The 23,453-nt window shown below is 35.4% G+C and overlaps 1 protein-coding gene across 2 annotated transcripts; it reads left to right on the top strand.

The window, feature by feature from the left end:
• Positions 1-11,810: 11,810 nt before the first annotated feature.
• On the top strand, positions 11,811-23,161 carry LOC148852222 (wall-associated receptor kinase 2-like). 2 transcript variants are annotated; one of them, XM_088943714.1, is made up of 5 exons: positions 11,813-12,791; positions 13,014-13,175; positions 13,298-14,143; positions 21,058-21,228; positions 21,753-23,161. In XM_088943714.1, the coding sequence occupies exons 1-5, from the start codon at positions 11,861-11,863 to the stop codon at positions 22,949-22,951; spliced, it is 3,309 nt and encodes a 1,102-aa protein (XP_088799840.1). In that variant the 5' UTR covers positions 11,813-11,860; the 3' UTR covers positions 22,952-23,161. The 2 variants fall into 2 exon arrangements, with proteins under 2 accessions (XP_088799841.1, XP_088799840.1); XM_088943715.1 differs by lacking the exon at positions 21,058-21,228 and having other exon boundaries at positions 11,811-12,791.
• The last annotated feature ends 292 nt before the right edge of the window (positions 23,162-23,453 follow it).

The raw sequence follows: 23,453 nt of genomic DNA, 5'->3' as shown, positions 1-23,453 counted from the left end.
CAATAAACATAAAAATGTTATTAATTACTTTTCAAATTATTTTTTATTAATTTAAAATCGTTTCAATTTCATTTAAAATGATAAAATTAGTAAAAGTAGTAAACATTAATATAAATTTCCTAAAAATAATAAGAATAATTATAATTATCTTTTAAGTTTCATCCATTCTATATACTTACATTGTAGTTGCACGTGTCATAGAGAATAAAAGTGGTGTGAAAAATAGAGCCGGCCACCATCACAACTAGGATCATCTTGTCGCTTAATGCACCGAGAAAGGACCTAGTCGTATTCATTGATGCCCATAGCTTAGTTGAACCCTAATTGAAAATGACTTAGGCCCTGTAATAATAAATGTCCAACTAATTGAAAATGACCTAGGCCCTGTAATAATATGAAATCAATAAAAATAATAAATGTCCAACTAATTGGTCCCTGTAATAATGAACAACCACTCATCCAAGGGCAATGGATTTGGTGCCATGAATGATTGATTCGGAGAAGACTGGAAGTGTGTGATTCGATCGACATTGCTTTTATATTAACTTTAGGCTCAGGTTATTAGGAAGATTTATCTTGACTGGAAATGGATTAATTGGATGGAATTAATTGGATGGTCTATTTATCTCCATTTCTTGTAAATGGTGTCCTCTCATTCCTAATCGGAGAGTCCTTCCACATAACCCCCTCCCATGGAAATGGATCACTTTTTTTCTTTTCAAAATGTTACTGAAAAAAAAAAAAACTTTTCAAATGTCATATAATTCCTCTCTCCTAACATAGAACTGTTGCCAAGGGATTGGGTTAGGATCTTGGTCGGGGTAGACCCGGATCCAGCCTCAAAAAAACACACAAGTCTGGACCTAATTAAGCCATAGGTTTTGTAAGTATTAGCTAGTCCCCAGAGCCAACCTAATTATTTGAGGCTTAGTAGATTTACGGCTATAAACTGATTATATGAAATTAGATAGGGGTTTGTCTGCATCCAATGCAATAAGAAATGAGTGATCCCAATTTGATTCGATATTTGATAGTTGTAAAGATGGGTTTGAATTTGATTCATTTACATTTTGTTGTAGAAAAGTGACTAGTGGGGACCCCTGCAATGCATGGAAAAATCCAATGTCCAATTTGATGACAAAAAATGTATAAAGAATATATTTGCTACCACACACATGGTAAATATCCAAAAATACATTAAATTATCTTTAATTTTCAAAAAGATAATTTTATGAAAATTTTGGATTGAAAAATTTATTGCATTTGTATAATTTTGAAAAATGATTGAAATTTATTTTTAAATTGTTATTAAATAAATTATTTTCTTTTTAAATGGTTTGCTTACAGACTTATACTAATTTATCTTATATTTTTTAATATAAGCTAATCGATAATTTCTTTTCCAATATTATACTGATCTATCTTTAAAACGAAAATAATTTATCTAATTTTTTGTTCAAATTATAATTTTTCTTTTTCCACACTCATTTATCTTTAATAATTTTCAATAATTTACAATAAATTTACACAAATTTTCAATAATTTTCCAAAATCTACCAAATGTAATAAATTTTCCTAAAATTTCCAAAACATTCCAATAATTTTTAATAATTATTTACTACATATAAATAAAGTTACCAATTTTTTGCAAAAGTACAATAATATATCTTTTTTCAAAATGCAATTTTAAGAAAATATAGCTTTACGAAATTTTTTATAAAATTTATTACATTTATGTAATTAAGGAGATTTATTGAAAATTATTTTAAATATTTGTTTTTATTAAATAGATTACTTACAGAATTACACTAATTTATCTTTTATTTTCCAATATAAATTAATCAATAATTTCCTTTTCTAACATTATAATATTTTATTTCCCCATCTGCATTTGGTTATTAACTATAGTAATAAAATTTCCAATATTTTCCAAGATTGTTTTAAATTTTCTTTTATTGTCCAATGAAAAGTAATAAAAGGGTTTCTGAAAATATAATATATAAACCAGTAAGTACATTATCTAATAAAAATTACAGTAAATTACACTGATTATAATATTACACTTAGCAATAAATAATTAATTACAAAAATATAATCAATAATTGTTAAATTAAAATAATTAATTTAATTACAGTTATTTAAAATTAAAGAAACAATTGGATGAAATTTTGGAAATTTATTAATTATGTGAAAGTTATTAAATAATGGACTATTTATTATGTTTTGGTAGATTATTTTTTGGAACTTTTAATAATTATTTATTAATTTGTAAAATATGATTTTCCCAAAATAATTATTAAATAATTTTTGGTAGATTATTTGATTGAGTATTTGTAAATATTAAATAATTGAAATAGAATGTTTAAATAAAGGGTTATTTAATAAGTTTTTTATTTAAATTATAATAATGGATAATTACAAAATAATTATTAAAATATTAAATAGTTTCCAAAATAAATATAAAATATTTTTCAGTAAATTCTTTGATTGGATAGTTTTAATTATGAGATAATTATTAAATACATGAGATAGAATATTTAAATAATTGATTGTTTAATATGAGAGTAATAAGAGAGAGAGAGAGAGAGACAATTGATTTCTTGTCACACCATATCAAAGGAGTTGGAGAGAGAGAAAGATATTCATTTCTTGGAGAAGCATATGAAGCCACAAAACCTCAGTAGCCGCGGAGGCTAAGCTGCAATATTTCGACTCATTACTAGAGCGAGCCACTATGGGTTGTTTTTTGGAGCTCCAAGAAATTAAATTAAAACCAAGAAACACACAATAACCACTGTAAGAGCAGCGATCCATGAGACAACTACCCCAATTAGCATCAGAGTAAGCAACAAGAAAGAATGTAGGGCATGGTTGAAGAAGCAAACGATACGTGATTGTCCCTTTAAGGTATCGAAGAATCCTCTTTACAGTAGCCCAATGAACTACATTCCCTAGTGATTGTCCCTTTAAGCTAATGAGCGCTAATGAACTTTGACCTAGTCGGGTTACCTAAAATTGAAATCGAAATCGACCCTGTGTTAAGCAAAACCGACCTGATCGGTTTGAGTCGGGTTGGATCGGTTTGGGTCGGTTTTGGCTCTATGTTCAACCATTGTAATAAATTAAAATTTCAAATTTTTTATTCTTGAGAGTCAAATTGTATTAGAGATTGTGCTTGAGTTGAGAGGCTAAGGGGGGCAGACCAAGTTAGAATAGATGGTTACCTGAAATTAGGACGATATCACTAGGGAACGGAGAAGAAGCCCTCAATGAGGAGAAGGTACTCCTTTCTCAAATTGAAATTGATTTCAATTTAGGATGGCATCACTAGGGAACGGAGAAGAAGCCCTCGATGAGGAGAAGGTACGCCTTTCTCAAGCTCTCAGTCCATTCCCCTAGATCAAAACTCATTAGCTGCTTCACTGCCAAATTGAATGTAATCTGTGAAATACAAATTACTTCAGTTAAAGGGACACTTGCCTTCAAAAGAAAAAGAAAAAGAAAAAGCAACAAAATTGGTCTCGTTAAGGGAAAAAAATGTGATAAAGCGAAATAGCAAGGCAAACAAGACCCATGCACATCAAAAATAAAAGTGAAAGGGTGGAGCCCCTGTTTTATTGAGAAAAACCAAAAGAGCAAATATGGGCTTTGGCTAGCTGCTAGAGCCAAGAGGTGGTGGCATTCACAGACAGAGCCCCTGTTTTTGTGCAAGTTGTACATAAAGAAGAAGAAAAAGAAGAATGGAGCTCCGCCCCTGAATTAACATTAAAAACAAAAGAGAAAGGAGTGGAGCCCTTGTTTTATTGAGAAAAACAGAAAGAACAATGTTGAGCTGCCGGTGCCAGGTGAGCTTTGACTGCCCGCCAGGATGAAGACCATGTAGATGCTCATAAAGGGTCCCGTTGGGGATGTATTCATAGACCATGAGGGGTTGTTCTAGCTCAACACAGCATCCAAGTAGTCAAACGGGCTATGATGGTTCACCTGATTTGTACCCTTGGTGTTCCGAGCTTGGCGCACTTGATGGCAACGATGGTGCCATCCTCGAGGACACCCTTGTAGACCTCTCCATAGCCAACGACGCCAAGCAACCGGTCCTTAGAGAACTTATTAGCTGCCTTCTTCATTTCTTTTCCGGTGAAGTTCCTAGCAGATTTGTCACCACAGTTGGCGCTTAGTATCTCCTCTTGCTCCTTCGCCAAGCGTTCTTAGTCTCTTTGATGCGTCGGTGGTGGCATCATCAGTTTCGTCTTCTCCAGCGGTGTGGCATCATCAGTTTCGCCTTCGTCGAGCCTGATCCTAGTAGCAGTAGATGGGTTTAGAGGGGTAAATTTGACATTTCATTTCCTTTCGTTAGCACTTAACGACAATGACAATTTTCAGAAAACTTAAGGGTACTACAAGACAATAGCTAAATAGTAAGGATACCACATGTCAATTTGCTAAACAGTAGGGATTATTTAAGAGATTTATCCAAAAATAAATAAATAAAAAGATGAAAAACGGGTGGTAAGAAAATAATAATAACAGATGATAAATAAAAGTGTTAGGATGGATTATTTTATGTTGATTTGCTCTTAGCTTGTTTCACTTTCTCTCCCTTAGTAATATGCTCTTAGTAATTAGTAAAGGAATTGACTATTTGTTCTATGTTTGTTTATACACCATGTGGGTTCCACCTATTAGACCCAGGAGAGGGGTGCCTAACCCCTTCCCTCTCCCATCCAAGTCTTACCTGGACTAATATAGTTAATGACTCTGGCTCTAAAATCACTATTAAACAAAAATGGGTGGTAATTCCAAACCAGCCCAAGTGAGTCATTTTCCGATGCTCATAAAAATTAAAATACAATAGGTGCATATGTTTAGTGTCTTAGACTCTTGATTGATGCATTATAAATAAAATTATATGATATCTTTGCATCCCAGTATATTAATTATAATATATTTTTTCATATATCATTATTAATATACATATTTTTATGTATTTATATACTATATATGACGGTTTTGGTCTTAAATTTAGTGTTATTAATATATTTATAGAATTTGTATGCATTTCCCTACCATATCCATTTTTTTTCTTATTTTTCGTCCGCATCCATGCATTTCCAAAGTGTATCTTATCGGAATTATTCATATGATACCTGATACTTTAATCCTTTAGGCTAATATCGCAAATAAACTTGTTTGGGTTCATACTCCCCACAACAACTATACCACTACATTAGGACTCAAGTTTCTTGCAAGTGAAGAACCAACAGATTCTGACAATATGGCTACTAATTGATAAATGTTGCTCCCTTTGTTAAGGATGAAACTATTGAACACATTTTACTCTATTTTCATGTCATTAAACATATTTGGTTTGGCTTAGTTTGTAGCATCAATATGGACTCCCATGGTTATAGGCCTTTGATTGGTGGCTTCAGGTGTGGTGGGATAAGAATTGCTATATTCTTAGGGTTATTATTCTATGGTTTATTTGGTGGGCCAGGAATAATTAAGTTGCTATTTGAGCTTAGCCCTTTCGATCCAACTACAATCTTAACTAGAGAACAAGCTTTTTGCAACACCATTCTGAGTAAAGAGATCAATGCTAGCTTATTTAGGATAAGATCAGAGAGATCAACTCTCTTAAATCAACTATTATATTGGAATCCATTTAACTAGTCTAATTAGTCAAATCTTAGTCTCATTAGACTTTTTAGCACATAGTTTTGACTAAGACTCTAATGTGGAGCTTGGATCACCTGCCAGCGAAACACATTTTAACCCTCTACCAACATGATATCACACCACACATCTCATACATGCCAGGTCCCACTTTTATGGTGGTTCCAATCTTATGGTGAGATGTAAGGTGTTAGATCAAGTTGGTAGAGTGTTGGAACGTGTTTTATTGGCAGAATATCCCAATTCTCTAATGTGAGACTTCTAACTAGCCATTGACACTAATAATTCTAAAAGAAATCTTATTCAATTAGAAAATTACAGCTTGTATGGTGTAGAACCCGCAACTTAAATTCTCATTAGCTTCATAGGCTAATTTGACCAATGCTAATATGAACTTAAGTAATGAGACCCATAAAGTGTTTAAACACTTAAATTACTTTCAACCTTACCATCCTAAAGGCCCAAATCCATTGGTTCATCCCATTATATGATAATCAAGATAATGCAACCCAATTAATCACTTGCAATCAATTTCTTTAATAAAAATACTTGAAATTACATTAAGGGAAGCACTTCTTCCCTCTTTGTCCTTATGACACGGTGTCCAATTTCTAATACCACTTGGATCTTTCATTGAGGATTTAGATAATCCTATTGCCAATAGATTCAAGAGTCCAAGGAGAAAGTTTTACAAAGTATTCCCTATGTCTTGACATAGTAGAAGAACTTATCACATTAATCATCAATTGACATACCACCCTTGAATGCCTTGATATACTTAGATATTTGACCCCAGAAAGATCTAACTGTTTGGTATATCAAAGAGAGGCAAGTTTGATACTCAATTCAATATCAATATCAAGTCTAGAGACTAAGATCAACAACCAATTATTCCACCTATCATAAAGTCAAATAACATGTTGGGTTTGATCTAATTCAATATTTTTTTGTAAACACTCACCCTCATACCTTAGATTACAACTTAAGCAGCTAAGACCCACTGCTCTACGATCTTGAGCAGTGTGAGAATGAAAACCTTATAAGAATAGACTTTTCTAATTAAGTATATGTGATGATTTAATCACATATTAAATTAATTATGTGGTCTCATACATAATACTTATATGAACCAAGGGTAATTTAAGAAACAACCCAATGACACATGAAATAAATATCTTGTTATTTATAGTAAAATTATATATAATACATCAATTGGAGTTGAGGATATACACACTGTCTAACATGGTAGCCCTTGATAATAGAGGAAATCATCTTTTTTCCCACACTATTCCTCTGCATAAGTTATCTTCTGTTGAAACTGAAGGTTAGGCCTTCTTTTATGGCTTTCTTTCTTACAAAGGAATTCTCTTTCAACCCAGTTGTTATTGAAGGTGATGCTTTATGGATATCTAAGCTTCTATTGATAGCTGACTCAAACTCTAATCATAATACCACCAAGAGAGGTGTGATTCAGAACCGAGAGAGATTTATGGAATTTTATGAGTTACCCGGTAAGTGAATAGCTTTCAAAAAAATAAAGATAAATCTTCTTGTAGATATTTAGAATTGAATGCAAACCATGATGGGATAGATAATGACTTTAGAATCTTTGGACCAAAAAAATAAATAAATGGGAGAAAGACAGTTCAGCCTAGGGTCAGGATTTATAGGCACAAAATACTGTTGGGGTAGGTGCTAACTTGGAATTGATGCCAATTCACCGCGGCATTGGTGCATAGAGTGGGTTGTTGACCTTTTGAATGTTTATAACTATGCAGTGAAAATCAGAAATCTTCATCGGGCCTGTCCCTACTTCTCCAAAAATAAATTGCTTTAAAATCATATTACCCTTGCAGCCCAGCCCCTGCTACACACGAAATTATAATTGTGACATGAAGCCTTATTATTAGAATTATTTGGTTGTTAATGTCGACATCTTCCTACATCTTTACAATACCATGAGCTCCATTTGTTTTTTAAATAACCATATAAGAAAAAATAAAAATACATTATTGAACTTTGTTTTGTTTTAAAACGAAAATACAAATCATTTTCAAATTATTTTTAGAACGACTGAACACAAAAAACAAAACAAAACAAACAATTCACATTGGATCGCCTGCCTATATTTTGGTTTAAATGAAGAAATTTCATAAGATATAATAGAGAAATTAAAAAAAAAAAAAGAAATATATCTATTAAATTAATTGATCAAATTTTATCTTCGGAAAATGTTATTGATCAAAGAGAACTAGTGACCTGTTAGCAATATGTAAAATGTTGTAAAAAAAATGTGAACTATTTCTTTGTTTTGCCACCACTACTGTGTATTATTAATAACATCCCATTAATCAAATCATTCGAACCAGACCGAGTAAGAGTTAAACCGTGACCCACCAGCTTCTAGTAGACTGTTTATCAACAAGATACAAAATTTTTGAAATCGATCTACCGCCGCATACAAGATGTGTAATACGGTTGCTACTGCACTGAACCAGAAGCAAAGTCCATAATGCTCAGTTTATTAGTATGGCAAATTGCTCGTTCAATCAAGACAAGGAAAGAAACGACGCGATAGTTCATTGACTTACTGTTCTGAATTTAAGATGATGGAGATAGAGTCATTAAATTAGTTGACTTGCTAATTAAACGGTGACCGTAGTAAGCTGGATCAATCCCAGCCATATGTCTATTGCCTAGTTCCCTTGATTCTGATTTTGGTTTCTTCAATCTCACCTTTTCAAACTTTGAACACAGAACTAAATGGTTGTTAAATATTAGACAAAGAAACAAGTAATCTGAGCACTAGGAGTGAATATTTTACAAAACATGCATCTATAAATCTGAGAACCCATGTGCACCTATAAATATTAGACAAAGAAACAAGCCATCTTAGTCGTTTCATAAAATATTTTGTACATTTTCGTTTTGGAAACGTTACTGTAGTCTGTAGACGAAAATAAGTGTTGAAGAGACAACCCATGTGCACCTTAATTGTTTCTACGACTCAGAGAACAAACACAAGTCTGTTTGATCAGCCATCTTTTTTCTCATTTCGCCTCTATCCCTTAACATATCCAACATACATTCTGGGTACCTCATGATGATCAACAGTATTATCTTTTCTCTTTCCATAAAGGAGGGATAGCTCCTTCCAAAGGTGGATAAAAGACGTCACCCATATTAACATTAGAACTTTAAACTTCTGCTGTGGAAGATGGCTATGACGTGGATCATGGCTCTTTTATCAACCAACCAAAGGAGTTAAAGTTGATTTTTTCCATCAACATTTATCGTTCTTTCTGTCTTTTATGCTAACGAGTTGTAGATTCAATTATTTTTGAACAATTCAAGCTAGATAACATAATTTCTATATTCAATACCCTCTATATTTGCTTTCCATGTTGGATATAAATTTAATTAATAAAATTTATTGGTGAGAAATAAAAAAATTCTTCAAATAAAGCATCTAAAGAAAGAGAATGGGAGTTAACTCTTTAATGAGAGGAAATTGAATGAAATGAAAAATAATAATTGTAATTTACATTACATTTTTTACCCACAGTTAGGGAGTGATCAAATTCACAAATAAGATAATAAAATGATTTTAATAAAATTAATAATTCAAATTATCTTTTTTCCCTCATAATAAAGAAGAGAACAAATTAAAAAGCAGGGGTATTTTAATGAAAAATCCAGAATTTAAACCTCATTCACACTTTTAATAATAATATAGATATAGATAATATCTCTTTTTCGATAATATAAGAAAATGAAATTTTACTAGGTCCCTCGGTAGAGTGAGAGGGTAGATATTTTCAGCTTGAATCTTCTTTCCGGTACGAGACATGAAAATGATTTGTCAAGGAAGAAAATTACAGGTTTCAAAGACAATGACAAGATCATGACTAATGTGCACCACTATCATTAAGATGCAAGCATGAATCGGACAATTAAAATGTACAGCTGGATGCCGTGTTTTGAGAGCACAATTTTTGAAGTTGACAGATTGAGACTCATAATTGCAATTTAGATCTCCTACTCACGGGACATCTCCCCATAGGGTAATATGCAAATGTAGGAGATGTCAATGTATAGCTGTAGTGAGGATTGGATAGGGTTCTTGTGGATTGGAGATCTAAACTGAATTGCCATGCCCATTCCAAAATTTTAATTCATCTCTCTCTGTTTCTCTCTCTCTCTCTCTTTTTGTACTAAATTAACATAAATCTTCGGTGTACAAAACATGACAAAAATAATAGGGAAATTCTATTTTAGTACCCTGAACTTTGGGGGTAATGCTAAGTTAGTACCCGAACTTTCAAACGTGTCACTGTAGTACCTAAACTTTCAAAAAGTGTCAAGTTGGTTTTATCATTAATTGTCCATCAGTTATCTGTTAAAAATGTCAAAACTACCCTTCAAAAGAAGATGATATAGGGAAACAATAATTGAAAGCAAAAGAAATAACTAGACAAGAATGTGTTTCAGATCTAAAGGTTGAAGACAATGGCTTCATTAGTCTAGAATCTCAAACACCCTAACCGGTTCAATCTTAAGGTAGAAGACAATGAACAATGTCTTCCTTTGAAGGGTAATTTTGACATTTTCAACAGATAATTGACACTTGGTTAACAGTAGGGACTAACTTGACACTTTTTTAAAGTTTAGGTATTACAGTGACATGTTTGAAAGTTTGAATACTAACTTGACACTACTCCCAATGTTCAGGGTTCCAAAGTGGAATTTTCCCTAAATAATAATTGGGTAAATTGTTAAAACCTCCCCTGAACTTTTGACGTAGTTGCAAATAGACTCCCTTTGTTAGAATCCTCTAAAAAAGAAGTATAGAAAATGAAAATGCCCAAAATACGGATGCAATTACTTTCTCTTCATATAAATTGTTAGCACAAACCCTTCCAATCTATTTTCTGAAATTGATTTTTTTTTCAAATTTACATGGATATTCTAGATATTTTTGTGCCTCTTGTTATAGGATTGTGACAAAAGGGTGGTCTACTTGCAACTATGTTATAAAGTTTAAGAGAGGTGATTACAATTATCAAACTTCAAGGAAGGTTTCCACAACAACCATAAACTTTAGGGGAGGTTTCAGCAATTTACCCTTAATAATTTTAGACATAAACCGAGCGACCACCAAGTGTCATCCGTCGTGTGGTTTCTTACCTTCTATGGGAGCACCTTATAGACAAAATCGTTGGCTCAGATTAACCTGCAGGTAAAATTAAACATTGCTTACTGTCTTTTAAAACCAGAATTCATTTTTTCTACCGCACCGTACCACTTCAGATCTGCGCCCCACAACGTTCTACAACACATTCCCACTATTGAAAATATCTCCAAATGATAATACAGAAACAATGATGTAATTAGGAAATATTTTAAATACACGACTTGGATTAAACTCCCGCATCGCAGGGCTAAAACAGAAACTCAAAGGCCTTAGGTCGACCCCACCGAAAAGTCACTTCATCTCGCTAACAGTCGTAAAAAAAAATCAAGACTTTGATTTAGTTGTCTCAGCGAAGGCTACCACACTATTGTAGCAAATATACCAACCATGTTGTCCAGCATCCCTGACCCACACAATTTTCTACTTGTGAGCTCAGCCCATTTGGATGCATTGCGTTTGATGGCTGCATTAGGGGCTGTTTAACCAATAATAACGGGGAACTGAGACATCTGAGCACTAGGAGTGAATATTTTACAAAACATCAATAAATTTGATGAGAATATTAAACCTCAGAATTATGCCCTTTTCATAACTTACCTTGACATCTCCATTTTTTGTTCCCATGCAAGATTTATTCATATATATTGATGGAGAGAGACAGGAGTTGGCATCTGGTGGTGCATACCTGGCTACGTGACCTTGAAATGTGAAATGTGCAGGAAGCTCAACAACATGTCTGCTTTTTCCAACCAGGCAAAATTTTCCATCATTTTTGTCTTTCGACTATGACAGATTTTTGGACGTTATTCTCTTTTTTGCATTGGACTAGTTGTTAGGAACAGCCATTAGTTCGGCTTCATCTGGTCTCCTGTCGAACGCCATTAGGTAACGACTCAGGCAAAGTCAATGAAACGTACCCGACAATTCACGGTGACTTGAAGCTGTATTAGCAGCCCCCTGTTTCCCTTGGCCCCTTCACTAGCTTTCAGGATGCCTTTAACTCCCAAATATCATACAATCATGTGTTGGCCTATTTTGCTTCATCTCCTCCTACGGCTGCTTCTAATGATGAAGGTGGCAGTAGCAGTGGCAGCGTTGTCGACGTTGCCTCTGACAAAGCTCGGCTGCCAGGATAAATGTGGAAACCTCAGCATCCCGTACCCGTTTGGCATTGGTGATAATCCCGACTGTTTCCTGAATAAAGACTTTCGGTTCTTCTGCAATGGCACTAGTGACACACCCCTACAGACCTTCAAGGGTCTGCCTGTTTATAACATCTCTTTGAAAGGACAACTGCAGACCGTCTCTTGGATGTCTGTGATCTGTTACGCGGAGGAAAGCGGAAACTTCACGCCAAAAATCTCATATTTTAATCTTTCAAAGGCGTACAGGGTCTCGGACACCAAAAACAAATTCATGACTCTCGGTTGTGCGATTGGTGGCGTATTGACTGAGTATAACGTCTCGTCGTCCTATGGCCAATGCTCTTCATACTGCTTGGACGATACGAAACTCACGAATTTATCTTGCAATGGCTATGGATGCTGCCAGAGCACAATAGCAGCAAACCTTAGTTCATTTTCTATGAAAATTAGAAACTATTACGAGGCCATCTATGCTCTAAACTTCAGCAAATGTGGGTATGCCTTTCTGTACGACGAGAACTGGGGCGATTTAGATACTTTCAACCTCTGGAATGAAAGAAACAATGTGAAAGACAATCTAAGGGGGAGACTCAGTCGAATTACACTTGACTGGGCAATTCGAAGCAATACTTACTGTGAGCAAGCACAAAGAGGAGTGACTGATTACGCCTGCGGGAACAACACCTACTGCACTAACTCCACTAATGGACCTGGATATCTCTGTCATTGTTTGCAAGGTTTCCACGGGAATCCTTATCTTGCCAATGGATGCCAAGGTATAAATTCTTTTGAATGGCTTCCTTTTGTTTCTCAATACAGAAGATATCTTTAATAAGTTAATTATACGCTAGCTTCTTCTCTAGATTGGCCGTTGTATAAGGAGTTTATTTTGATCATTAATCCAGGACGGACGAAAGCGTCCTTCCGAGTACTTCATTCATTACTTGTTGTTTAATTTGAGAAATGACTCTAAGAAAACCTTAATTCTGGGTGCTTAGTACACGACTGGTCAATTGTAAACAAAAGCTGTGAGAAAGGAAGCACCAATTATGCATGCGGAAACAACACTTACTGCTCTTACTCCAACACCGGTCCAGGACATCTTTGCCACTGTATGGAAGGTTACCAAGGAGATCCTTATCTCCCTGAAGGATGCCAAGGTATGAATTTGTTCTTTTTTCTTTGTTTCAAATTTTAAATTGATGAAGATGATCATGAAACCTTCCCAGTTTCAGTTTCCTATATTAGTTAAAATTTCACTTGCCATAATCTGCGGAGACAGCAACATTGACATCATCAGAGACAAAGCCGGGATGCCGGAACAAATGTGGGAATATTAGCATTCCATATCCCTTTGGTCCAAAGGGAGATGATCCAACCTGTTTCAGAAATGAATTTGTGTTGCTCTGTAACACCGCCGTTGACCCTCCCCAACTGGAGCTTTTGGGCAGCTCTACACTGTTGGTCTCGAACATATTATTACAAGGCCAACTGACGCTATCCATGTGGTCTGCTATCTCCTGTTACAAGGGGGAAAACCAAACCTCAGAAGGTTACAACACATATATGACACTGCCGGAGGGATACAGGATCTCCAACACCCTAAACAAATTCACCGTTATCGGATGTAACACACTAGGAGTCATGTCTGACTTTAACGGCATTATATTCCAAGGTGGATGCATTTCATTTTGTCCATCTGCTACAAAATTGACGAAGATATCTTGTGATGGCATTGGGTGCTGCCAGACCGTGATACCAGAGGATCTGAGTACGTTTAATCTAAACCTTTCAACCTATGTCAAAGGAATCACCTACGCCTACACTTCAAAAATCAGCAGATGCAGCTTTGCGTTTCTGTCCGACCAAGACTGGTTCGAATCACATTCGACCGATCTATGGAATAGAAGAAATGAGGTAGAACTTGTCAACATTGGGATGTTCGTTCCAATAAAACTCGACTGGGCAATTCGTAGCAGCAACTCTTGCAAGGAAGCACAAAGTCGAGCATCCGATTATGCGTGTGGGAGCAGCACCTACTGCGCCAACGCCAAAAATGGGCCTGGATATCTTTGTCATTGCAAGCAAGGTTACGAGGGGAATCCTTATCTCCCTGATGGTTGCCGAGGTATGAATTCGTCACTTGATTCTCTTTTTGGCTTTATAAGATAGGGCATCTTAATGGGGTTAGTAGGCTTCTTATTTACAAATACAAGGTTTAGAAATACCTTATAGTCTTGTACAAAATTTTTGTGCTCGAGACTCCAGGCCTAGGCCCAGGCCCATACAACTTTTGACAAAAGCCTAATCCGACCCTGCCCAAATTGCACCCTAATTAATAACTACAAACCTTTATCATAAGTGCTTGAGTTTTTCTGGGCCTGGCTTGACCCAGCCCAATACATGATCATTCCCAGTCCCAAACCTTATCATAAGTGCTTAAGGCCTCAGATAGCCCGACCCAGGCCAAGCACAATCCAACTCGAGACTGACGTTTTATAGTATATCTATCCATATACTATGTAGTTTATCCAATTTACGGCGGGAATGTACTGTGGGACACTATGGGGTGCCCCTTGTGGGGCGCAGATATGAACTATTTTTTTTTTATACAAAAGTAGTTTTGATATTTATATGTATGTGTGAAACAAGTGTAAATACATTCTTTAATATCATGTGTATATTGTTTTTAATTCTATTTTAAAACCCAATTGGAAGATAAAAGTACAAAACATGAAAAGAAAGAATTCAACCCACACATGCTCAGGCCCAATCAAGTTTGAACCCAACCTGAGTTGTGTTGGGTTTATCCTAGGCGTGGGTTGGAAAACCTAAGCTTTGACCATTAGGACGGGCTGGAAATTTTGTTTTCCGGGCCCAACGTGCCCAAATATCCAGATTTCTTATCCGCTCAAAGACCAATTTGGGCGTCTCTTCCCTTTCTTTTGAGGTATGTACCTTTTTAATTTGTTTTTTTTTTTTTTTTCTTATCCGCTCGGTCTCGTCGAAGAAAGGAAAAGAAGACTTCAGAGCAGATGCTACTTTTCACACCATTCACTTTCGGGTGGGTTTCAGGGCTGAGTGAGATATGGTTTAGAGTCAGGTACTCGGGGGTTTAATTGTCGACCTCACAATTGAAGGTAGGAATCGGAGAGAGAAACTTAAACGGCAGAAGGTGGGAGAGAGTCCAATAAGTTTCAACTCCCAACACGTTTAGGTTTTCTTTTTTTATTTTTAATTATTTTAACAAAAATAATAAAATAATAGATAATTCCTAACAGAACAAAAAGGTTTTGATGAAAGGCATATTAGTTGGGACAGATGTCACACAGCTATTAGGTGCTTACTCGTTGTACTTACCTAACATGCCTATTATAAGTGGACCTGTTTAAGAAACCTATTACATGTAGGGGGGTGAACAAAAAAAACCAAAAAAATGAACCGATCGAAAAAATCAACCGAAACTGAACCAAAAAATCAGTTAACCAAACCGGTCAGTTCGGTTTTGGTTCAATGTTTATAAAAACCGAAGGTACCCGTTTGATTTCAGTTAATCAATTTAAAAAATTAGTGGTTAACCAAATCGACCAGTATACATGTTTTTCTATATATATTCTATATATTTATGTATATTATATATATTTCATATATTTTATATATTATAAATTAATAAATATGCATTATATATAAATATATATATATATATATTTTTATAATATATTATTTATTATTATTTAAAATATAATATTTTATATATATTTATAATTTTTATTATATATTTTTATAATAAATATTATAAAAAAAAAAAAAACCGAAAAACCAACAAACCGGACTATCGGTTAACCAACTGATTTCAGTTCGGTTCCCATTACCAGTTTTCAAAAAAACCAGTACTATCGGGTTCGGTTAAAAACAAAGGCCCACCCTAACCGTGAGCACCCCTAATTACATGTGCGTATATGTCGAGCTGTTTAGCAATGAATCCTTTATGACCTAGAAAACTTCGAAGAGGCAACATTGAGCCCATTCGGGAGGGCTTTAGTGTTGATTAAGCTACATGGACTAAGCCACTTGAAAGATGCTACCAAACATAGCTGCACCAAAAAAGTCGATTGCTCATTATCATGTAAGTACAGTTTCGACTTTTCTAGTTTTTCACCAAACACGGCTTCATGATTTTCCATGTTAGGCCTACCTTGTAATGCTAAAAGTTACTGTGTAAACTTCCTCCCAAACGGGCACTTATATTTGGGGAGTCTTTGCATTCCACTTCCTGTCCTTCATTTCTTAAGGCTGTATTTGGTTGTAGTATCTGAACCAGATACAAATTTTGTACTTGATTAAGTTCTGCATCTTTTTGGTTGTAAGTATGATTTGCACTCCTACCAGCTGATATAAAATTTGTGTTTTTTATCATATTTTCACTCACTAGCATGTAAATTTTGCATCTCAGAATCAGATGCAAAATTTGCACCTCCTTCCTCCTACCTCAACTGTTGAAAATGTAATTTCCATGTGCACATTTAAAACCATTTTATGTCCTTTTATTTAGCCAGACGTTACATTATGAAACATTTAGGTGATGAATAAAACTCATCGCAAGAGATCTGAATGACTCAATTTCTTGTAAGCTTAGAATAATCCCCACTATGGTTGAAGTTGAGTAGTTCAGTTTATGGTTGACATGTGAACAGTTAATAGTGATATCTAAACTGTTGAGCTAAAACTTTGGACTCCCATGGGTGTGCATTGTGTATGCACATTGACACTAATTCAACTAAGTTTGGTCCATCACAGAACTTGTTAGTGACTATCAATGACTAGTCACGTAGATGCAAAGACTTCTCTAATATTAGACCTAAGGAATTTTCAAGATAGTAGTATCATAATCAATCATTTTGATATATTATGAGTGATGTTCTATTGTATTGTAACTAACATGCCATTAATGTTGGGAGGATGAAAGTGATAAAACAATACTGAAGATTGCCAGTAAGGAATTTGCATACTTAGGAAAGAGGAGAGTGTCATAGCTAAGAAATCGGTTTGTATCAAGACTCTAGCTAGGAATCTTAGTTAGACTATAACTCTAACAGTGGAATCCCAATGAGAGTAGGACCCTTCTGTAAACAGGGGCAGAGCTAGGGGGGACCCAGGGGAGCCATGACCTCCCTATGGTCCAAAAATCTGCACACTTTGAATACATGTTTTTATGTAAGTTTCCTCCCTCCCTTCACTTCTCACTTAATGGTTGGCTCTCTTTATGATCCATCCATAAGTTTTAGCCCCCCCATAAAAAAATCGTGGTGGATTGAGAACCAAGAGACACCAATGTTCGTGGTATCGTCCATCATCCGACAATGGAGGAGAGAGGATTTACTAAAGAAGGGCTCCGCCATCCTCAGGATTTTGGGTTTGCTCTTCTAGTCATTTGTCATTCTTTCTTTTTTGATGTTTCTCCGGTTGTTGCTCTGCCTCTCTATACCAATTCCCGGTGGATCATTGATGAAGATGGGCAACGAGTGAAGCTGGCATGCGTAAATTGGGCAGCGCACCTTAAAGCCATTGTGGTGGAGGGCCTAAGCAAACAGCCTTTGGACGTGATATCCAAAAGGATTGTATCAATGGGATTCAGTTGTGTGAGGCTAACTTGGTCATTGTTCTTGGCCACCAACGATTCTTTAGCTTCAGAGAATTATTTGATTGGCTCATAATTTACACTGAACTTCCAAACATCAATGTAAAACTTTTACATGACCGGTTCATCTTTTGCACTTACCTGGGGCCATTTTTCAAATATATCGGTGTATTTTTGTATTTACACTGCATCCAAATGAAGCATTAGAAAGTGGACGTCAAACTAGTGCTTTTAGTGCCCAACAGATCTGGATTAGAGGATTGTAAAAGCTACAGACTAAGGAAGCAAGCAGTGGTTACTATTAGATAAACTTGGGTTGATTAGATTGTTGCATTCAAGGAAGAATTTCAAATTTCTCTTCAGCCTAAAACATGGGGAGATTAGTGATTTATAAGTATGATTTAATAAAAAAAAATTGAAATAGTTAGATTCCCATGGAGATCTTCGACAAACTATGAATAGATATATTCAATTTGTTATCACTTTACTTTCATTAATTCTCTCTCATATAAAATGGGGATGAAATCATCTTGCTTCCTACCTCACTCCAAAACAAATAACCCTCCTCCTAACAACCTCCATTCTTTTGCATATAAGATGGGCCATACCATTTTACTTTTTATTTTGCTTTTCTAAAACTAATAAGGCAAGGTCAAATCTGAAGCAAAATTACACTAGCTCATCCTCTCTAAACTCCCACTAGTGCAACAATCAAATATATACTAAGTAAAAAATAATTAGCCATCTCTAATATAAAACCTTACTTATGCCAATGATCTAGTATAGTTAAGATGGCCACTTGGCAGTTGGCACCCCTCCAAATAGGAGGCATGGGGTCCCCTTCTACAATCCATTTCATTTTCTTATGTTCCTCTCTCCTTCCCTTGTTTTCTTCTTACATTTTTTCTTTTATTCTTTTGATAAAAGGTAAGGTATATTATTAAGAGCAGAAAAGGTATATATACAAGGAGTATACTCCAGGGAGGCACCCTGTGCAACCTCCAAAAACAAAGCACAGAACAACCTTAGACAAACAACAAGGTAAACCCCACTGCAACTTACGACACAACCCCTCTCACACCCACACTTAAAAAACAACAAACACGGTAAAAACGATTAAGGAACAATTATTGACTTGCCTTTGCCTCTTCTACCCCGTCCCCTTGAGCTGCTACCACCTCTTCTACCTCGTCCCCTTGGTCTACTAGAGGCTTGGGACATAGAGAGACCACTGTCTTATTTAAGGAGTTCCTTAATCTTCTTAGACTTCCTACACCCAGGTATGTAATCCAGACCATTTGAGGAAGGTACCAATTAAGCTAATAGTATCCAAGTCCAAATGTCTCCCGGATCTATTACTGGTAACTGTAGGAGGTAGGGAACCCCTTGGAGAAGCAATTTAATTGACTTGAAGCCAAACTCGAGCCTGTAGTATTAACCGTTACCAAAAGTACTCCAAGTGCCTTGCCGAAAGCCATCATATTCTTGACATGATGATCTACCCTATTGGCCTCAAGATCATGATGAGAAAAATCTGTAAGAGAACCTACACAATTGGAGATATACCCAATCTGCAACTGGGACACGACCATGGACTTAAGGATGCTAGATGTAGCGGTTTCTTTAGGAATCTATGGATTAACTAGCTCAGGCGGAATCGAGCTGTCTAGGGGACCTGGAAGGTTGGAAGTTGGAACCACGGGGTACCCTACACTCTTCCTTGAATGAATAGTAGAGTGGAGTCGACCCCAAGCCTTTTCAATGGGAATGCAAGCAGGTGGGGAGGGTGCTTTGGGTTTAATGCAGTCCTAGCTCTCCTCCCTCAAAGGAAGAATCATCGGATAGGATACCAAAATCGGGTCCAAGGTGAGGATCCAAGTGAGAGGGGGTGCGGGTTTGGCCGAGGTCCACATCGAGGGCCTGACAGAGTAACAAGCACTTTAGTTGTTTTCTAGACACCGTTAACCTCTGACCTGGTGGGGAATTTGAATTTGAGAATAGCACCTTTTAGGTGTTGCAGGAAACAGGGAGAACAGGCTTAGATGAGGAACTTGCATTAGTCAAGCTGAAGGCTGCAATCTAGATGCAACCGGAAACACAAGAACACTTTCATCCCCTCCGTCTCCCATCACCTCCATCTTCTTACATTTTTCTCATTTTTCTCAAAAGCAAAGAAACAAAAAAAAAATTACTTAAAAGATACCATTCTTTGGATCTATTGAGACCTCCAATGGCTGATATTATAAGACAACTTACACTTATGAGATTCCCAAAAGTGCCATTGATGAAACCTCATAAACACAACACTCTCCACCTTGGCTTGTAATGGAAGGTAAACAATCTTTCTTGTTTGGTTCGCAGGAACAGGAATGGGTAAACAATCAAAATCAGAATGGGTTATTCTGATTCCAACTGTTTGGTTGGGCAAAATTGGAATTCCATTCTCATTCCTGCTGGAATGGCATTCCCCCATTTGAGGGAATAGCCATTCTCTGCCCCTATCTTGGGAATGAAATCTCATTCTTGTTGATTCTGTCTGAACCAAACAGACTATAGGAATAGCCATTCCGATTCCAATTCTAAAAGATTCTGATTTCGATTCTGACTGCAAATCAAACAGACCCTTATTTGCCAAATATAAATGAGTGTAATGATCCAAAGAACAATCTTTGCATAGGCATTTGTACTAATACAGAAGGGTCTTACTCTAACAACCCTAATGTGATTTTTACCATACCAAATATAAGGGTCCATTTGATTCATGGTTGGAATCGGAATTGAAATCAAAATCTTCCAAAATCGAAATCAGAATGGTTTGTTCCCATAGTCTGTTTTGTTCAGACAGGAATGGAAATGGAAATCAGAATCAGTAGGAATGGGATTTCATTCCCAAGGGAAATAGGAGCAGGGAATGGCCATTCCCTCAAATAGGGGAATGTCATTCCAGTAGGAATGGGAATGAGATTCCGATTCCACCCAACCAAACAGTTGAAATCAAAATGGTTCATTCCGATTCTGATTCCAAACCCCTATTCCTGTGAACCAAACAGGGCCTAAATAAGTATTAATTCAGAAAATAATCATTGAATTATGGTTTGATGAAGTGATACATATTTTTCTTTTCCCAAGTTCCAATGTTCCAGATTTCAAATTACAACTACTAGACAAAACATTTGAACTAATGGCTTTTTTATTATCTTCTGTTTTGCTAGAGATAAACGAGTGTGATGAGCTTTCAAAAAAATGAGTGTGATGGTCGAAAAAATAATCTTTGAATTATGATTCGATGAAGTGATTTGTACTATATAATTTTCTTTTCCAAGTTCCAACGGTTAAGGTTCCAAATTATAACTGCCACGCAAAACATTTAAACTAATGACTCATTTATTTTATTGTTTTGCCAGATAAAAATGAGTGTGATGATCCAAAGAGTAATCTTTGCATAAGCATTTGCACTAACACAGAAGGGTCTTATAACTGCTCTTGTCCAAAGGGTAGTTATGGTGATGGTAGAAAAGATGGAAATGGTTGCACCCGGAAGAGTAAAGTCTTCCCAATTATTAAGGTCACTGTAGGTAATTTCTTTGACTAATATTAGTTGATCATGATAATATACAACTATCATTCAAGCATTTTAAATACATGTGCTATAACTAAAGATAAAATTTTCCATGAAACATAACCATATTTAACATAAAATTAATTATTCAATAATTGCATGGTTGAATTCTTGCATATATGCATGCTGCATTTCACTCTACATTTGTTAAACTAAGGCCTACCTAATACATTCACAACAATTCATCAATCGTGGACACATGCATTTTATAAATAATAACATGAAACTTTCAATAACTTGCAATATAATGATTTTTTTGTTATATATTTTCATGGTTAAAAACATAATTTTGTGTCATAGAAACTTACTAGAAGGAATAATATTCACAATTGACCTTTATGGTAAACTTTTCTATTAATACATTTTGGAAATGATTCTCCTTTAAAATCACAATCTGAAAATAACTTTGACATGCATTTTACAATTTTCTTCACTGCTTCTATAACAACTTTATTGACAAGTAATTGATTTTTGTTATAGGTATAGGCTTTGGGATTCTATTTTCATTCATTGGTGTCTCTTGGTTATACTTCATCATAAAGAAAAGAGAACTCATGAAGTTAAAAGAAAAATTCTTTCGACAAAATGGTGGCCTATTTTTGCAACAACAGATATCTTTAAATGGAAGGGGTTCAGAATTCTTAAAGATCTTTACAACTGAAGAACTAAAGTTGGCAACCAACAATTATAATGAAGAATGCATCATAGGACGAGGTGGTCAAGGCATAGTATATAAAGGAACTCTACTTGATCATCGAGTTGTTGCCATCAAAAGGTCTAGAATCATGGATGAGAGTCAAATTGAACAATTTATAAATGAAGTTATCATTCTTTCTCAAGTTAACCATCGAAACGTGGTGAAGCTCTTGGGATGTTGCTTAGAGACTGAAGTTCCTTTACTAGTTTATGAATATGTCTCCAATGGAACCCTTTTCCGCCACATTCATAAAGCAAATGGCATCTCCTTACTCTCATGGGAAGACCGGTTGAGGATTGCAATAGAAACTGCTACTGCACTTGTCTATCTACACTCTGGAATTTCCACACCAATCATTCATAGAGATATCAAATCCACAAATATATTATTAGATGATAACTATACAGCAAAGATATCTGATTTTGGAGCTTCAAAGTTAGTTCCCATGGATCAAACCCAAATAACCACATTGGTTCAAGGGACCTTGGGGTATTTAGATCCAGAGTACTTTCATACCAGTCAGTTAACAGAGAAAAGTGATGTTTATAGCTTTGGTGTTGTTCTTGTTGAGCTCTTAACAGCTGAAAAACCTCTTTCTTTTGAAAGATCACAAGAACAAAGAAACCTAGCCACATATTTTCTTTCATTAATGAAAGAGAATCTTCTCTTTCAACTTATTGAAAATCGATTCGTAGATAAAGGAAAGACTGAAAATCTTCTTGTTGTTGCTGAACTTGCAAAAAGATGCCTTAATGTGAAGAGTGAAGAAAGGCCCACTATGAAAGAAGTGGCAATGGAGCTAGAAGGATTGAGAAGGTCAGAGAAACACCCATGGGTTCAACCGATAGAAGAAGAAAACAAGAGCTTATTATATGAACCTTCATACCTCTATCCAACATCACTAAGCCTTTATCCAAGTGAAGCATCTGGGCAGTATAATTCGGAGACAGATGTAATGTTATCAATGGATTTCCCCCGTTGAGATGATCCAACACATCTCTTAAGGTAAGTAAATATTTCTTATCTTTTATAAGTCCATGGTATTTGAAAATAATGTTCTCATAGATCTTCTAACAAAAAGAACAATAGTAGGACAATAAACTATGCGTTTTATGTTTGTAGAATAAGCTATGTATTTGGATGCTACGAGAAATACCTCCATATTTATTGAGGCCCATGGCCGTTTGCTAAATTGCTTGTGTTTATTTGGTTAGAAAAGCATCATTAGCAATGAGCTTAATGATAGATTGGATTAGGCTTCGTCTTAAGACCCATGAGTATTATGGTACAATAGATATCAGTACTAACTAGCTTTCAAATCATTATTGATAACGAATTGAGTGATTGCATGGATAATTATGATTCCTATTTATATATAGTCCAATGTAATTTTAAATAGAGTTGAGATATTCCAAAAGCTTTCCTTGAATCTCTACTTTTTCTTTTTCTTTTCTACATTTATTTACTTAGTTTACATTAGTAAT

The sequence above is a fragment of the Nelumbo lutea genome, chromosome 5 (assembly GCF_056320005.1).
Source record: "Nelumbo lutea isolate HS-2025 chromosome 5, American lotus-T2T, whole genome shotgun sequence".
NCBI lineage: Eukaryota > Viridiplantae > Streptophyta > Magnoliopsida > Proteales > Nelumbonaceae > Nelumbo > Nelumbo lutea.
Note: the sequence above shows the minus strand (reverse complement) of the source record. Positions and strands in the feature narration are given on the sequence as shown.

Coding starts and splice junctions, on each gene's coding strand:
- LOC148852222 (XM_088943714.1), top strand. CDS start 11,861: ATGCCTTTAACTCCCAAATATCATACAATCATGTGTTGGCCTATTTTG. Junction 13,176..13,297: donor TCTCCCTGAAGGATGCCAAG/GTATGAATTTGT, acceptor CTGCGGAGACAG/CAACATTGACATCATCAGAG. Junction 14,144..21,057: donor TCTCCCTGATGGTTGCCGAG/GTATGAATTCGT, acceptor TTGTTTTGCCAG/ATAAAAATGAGTGTGATGAT.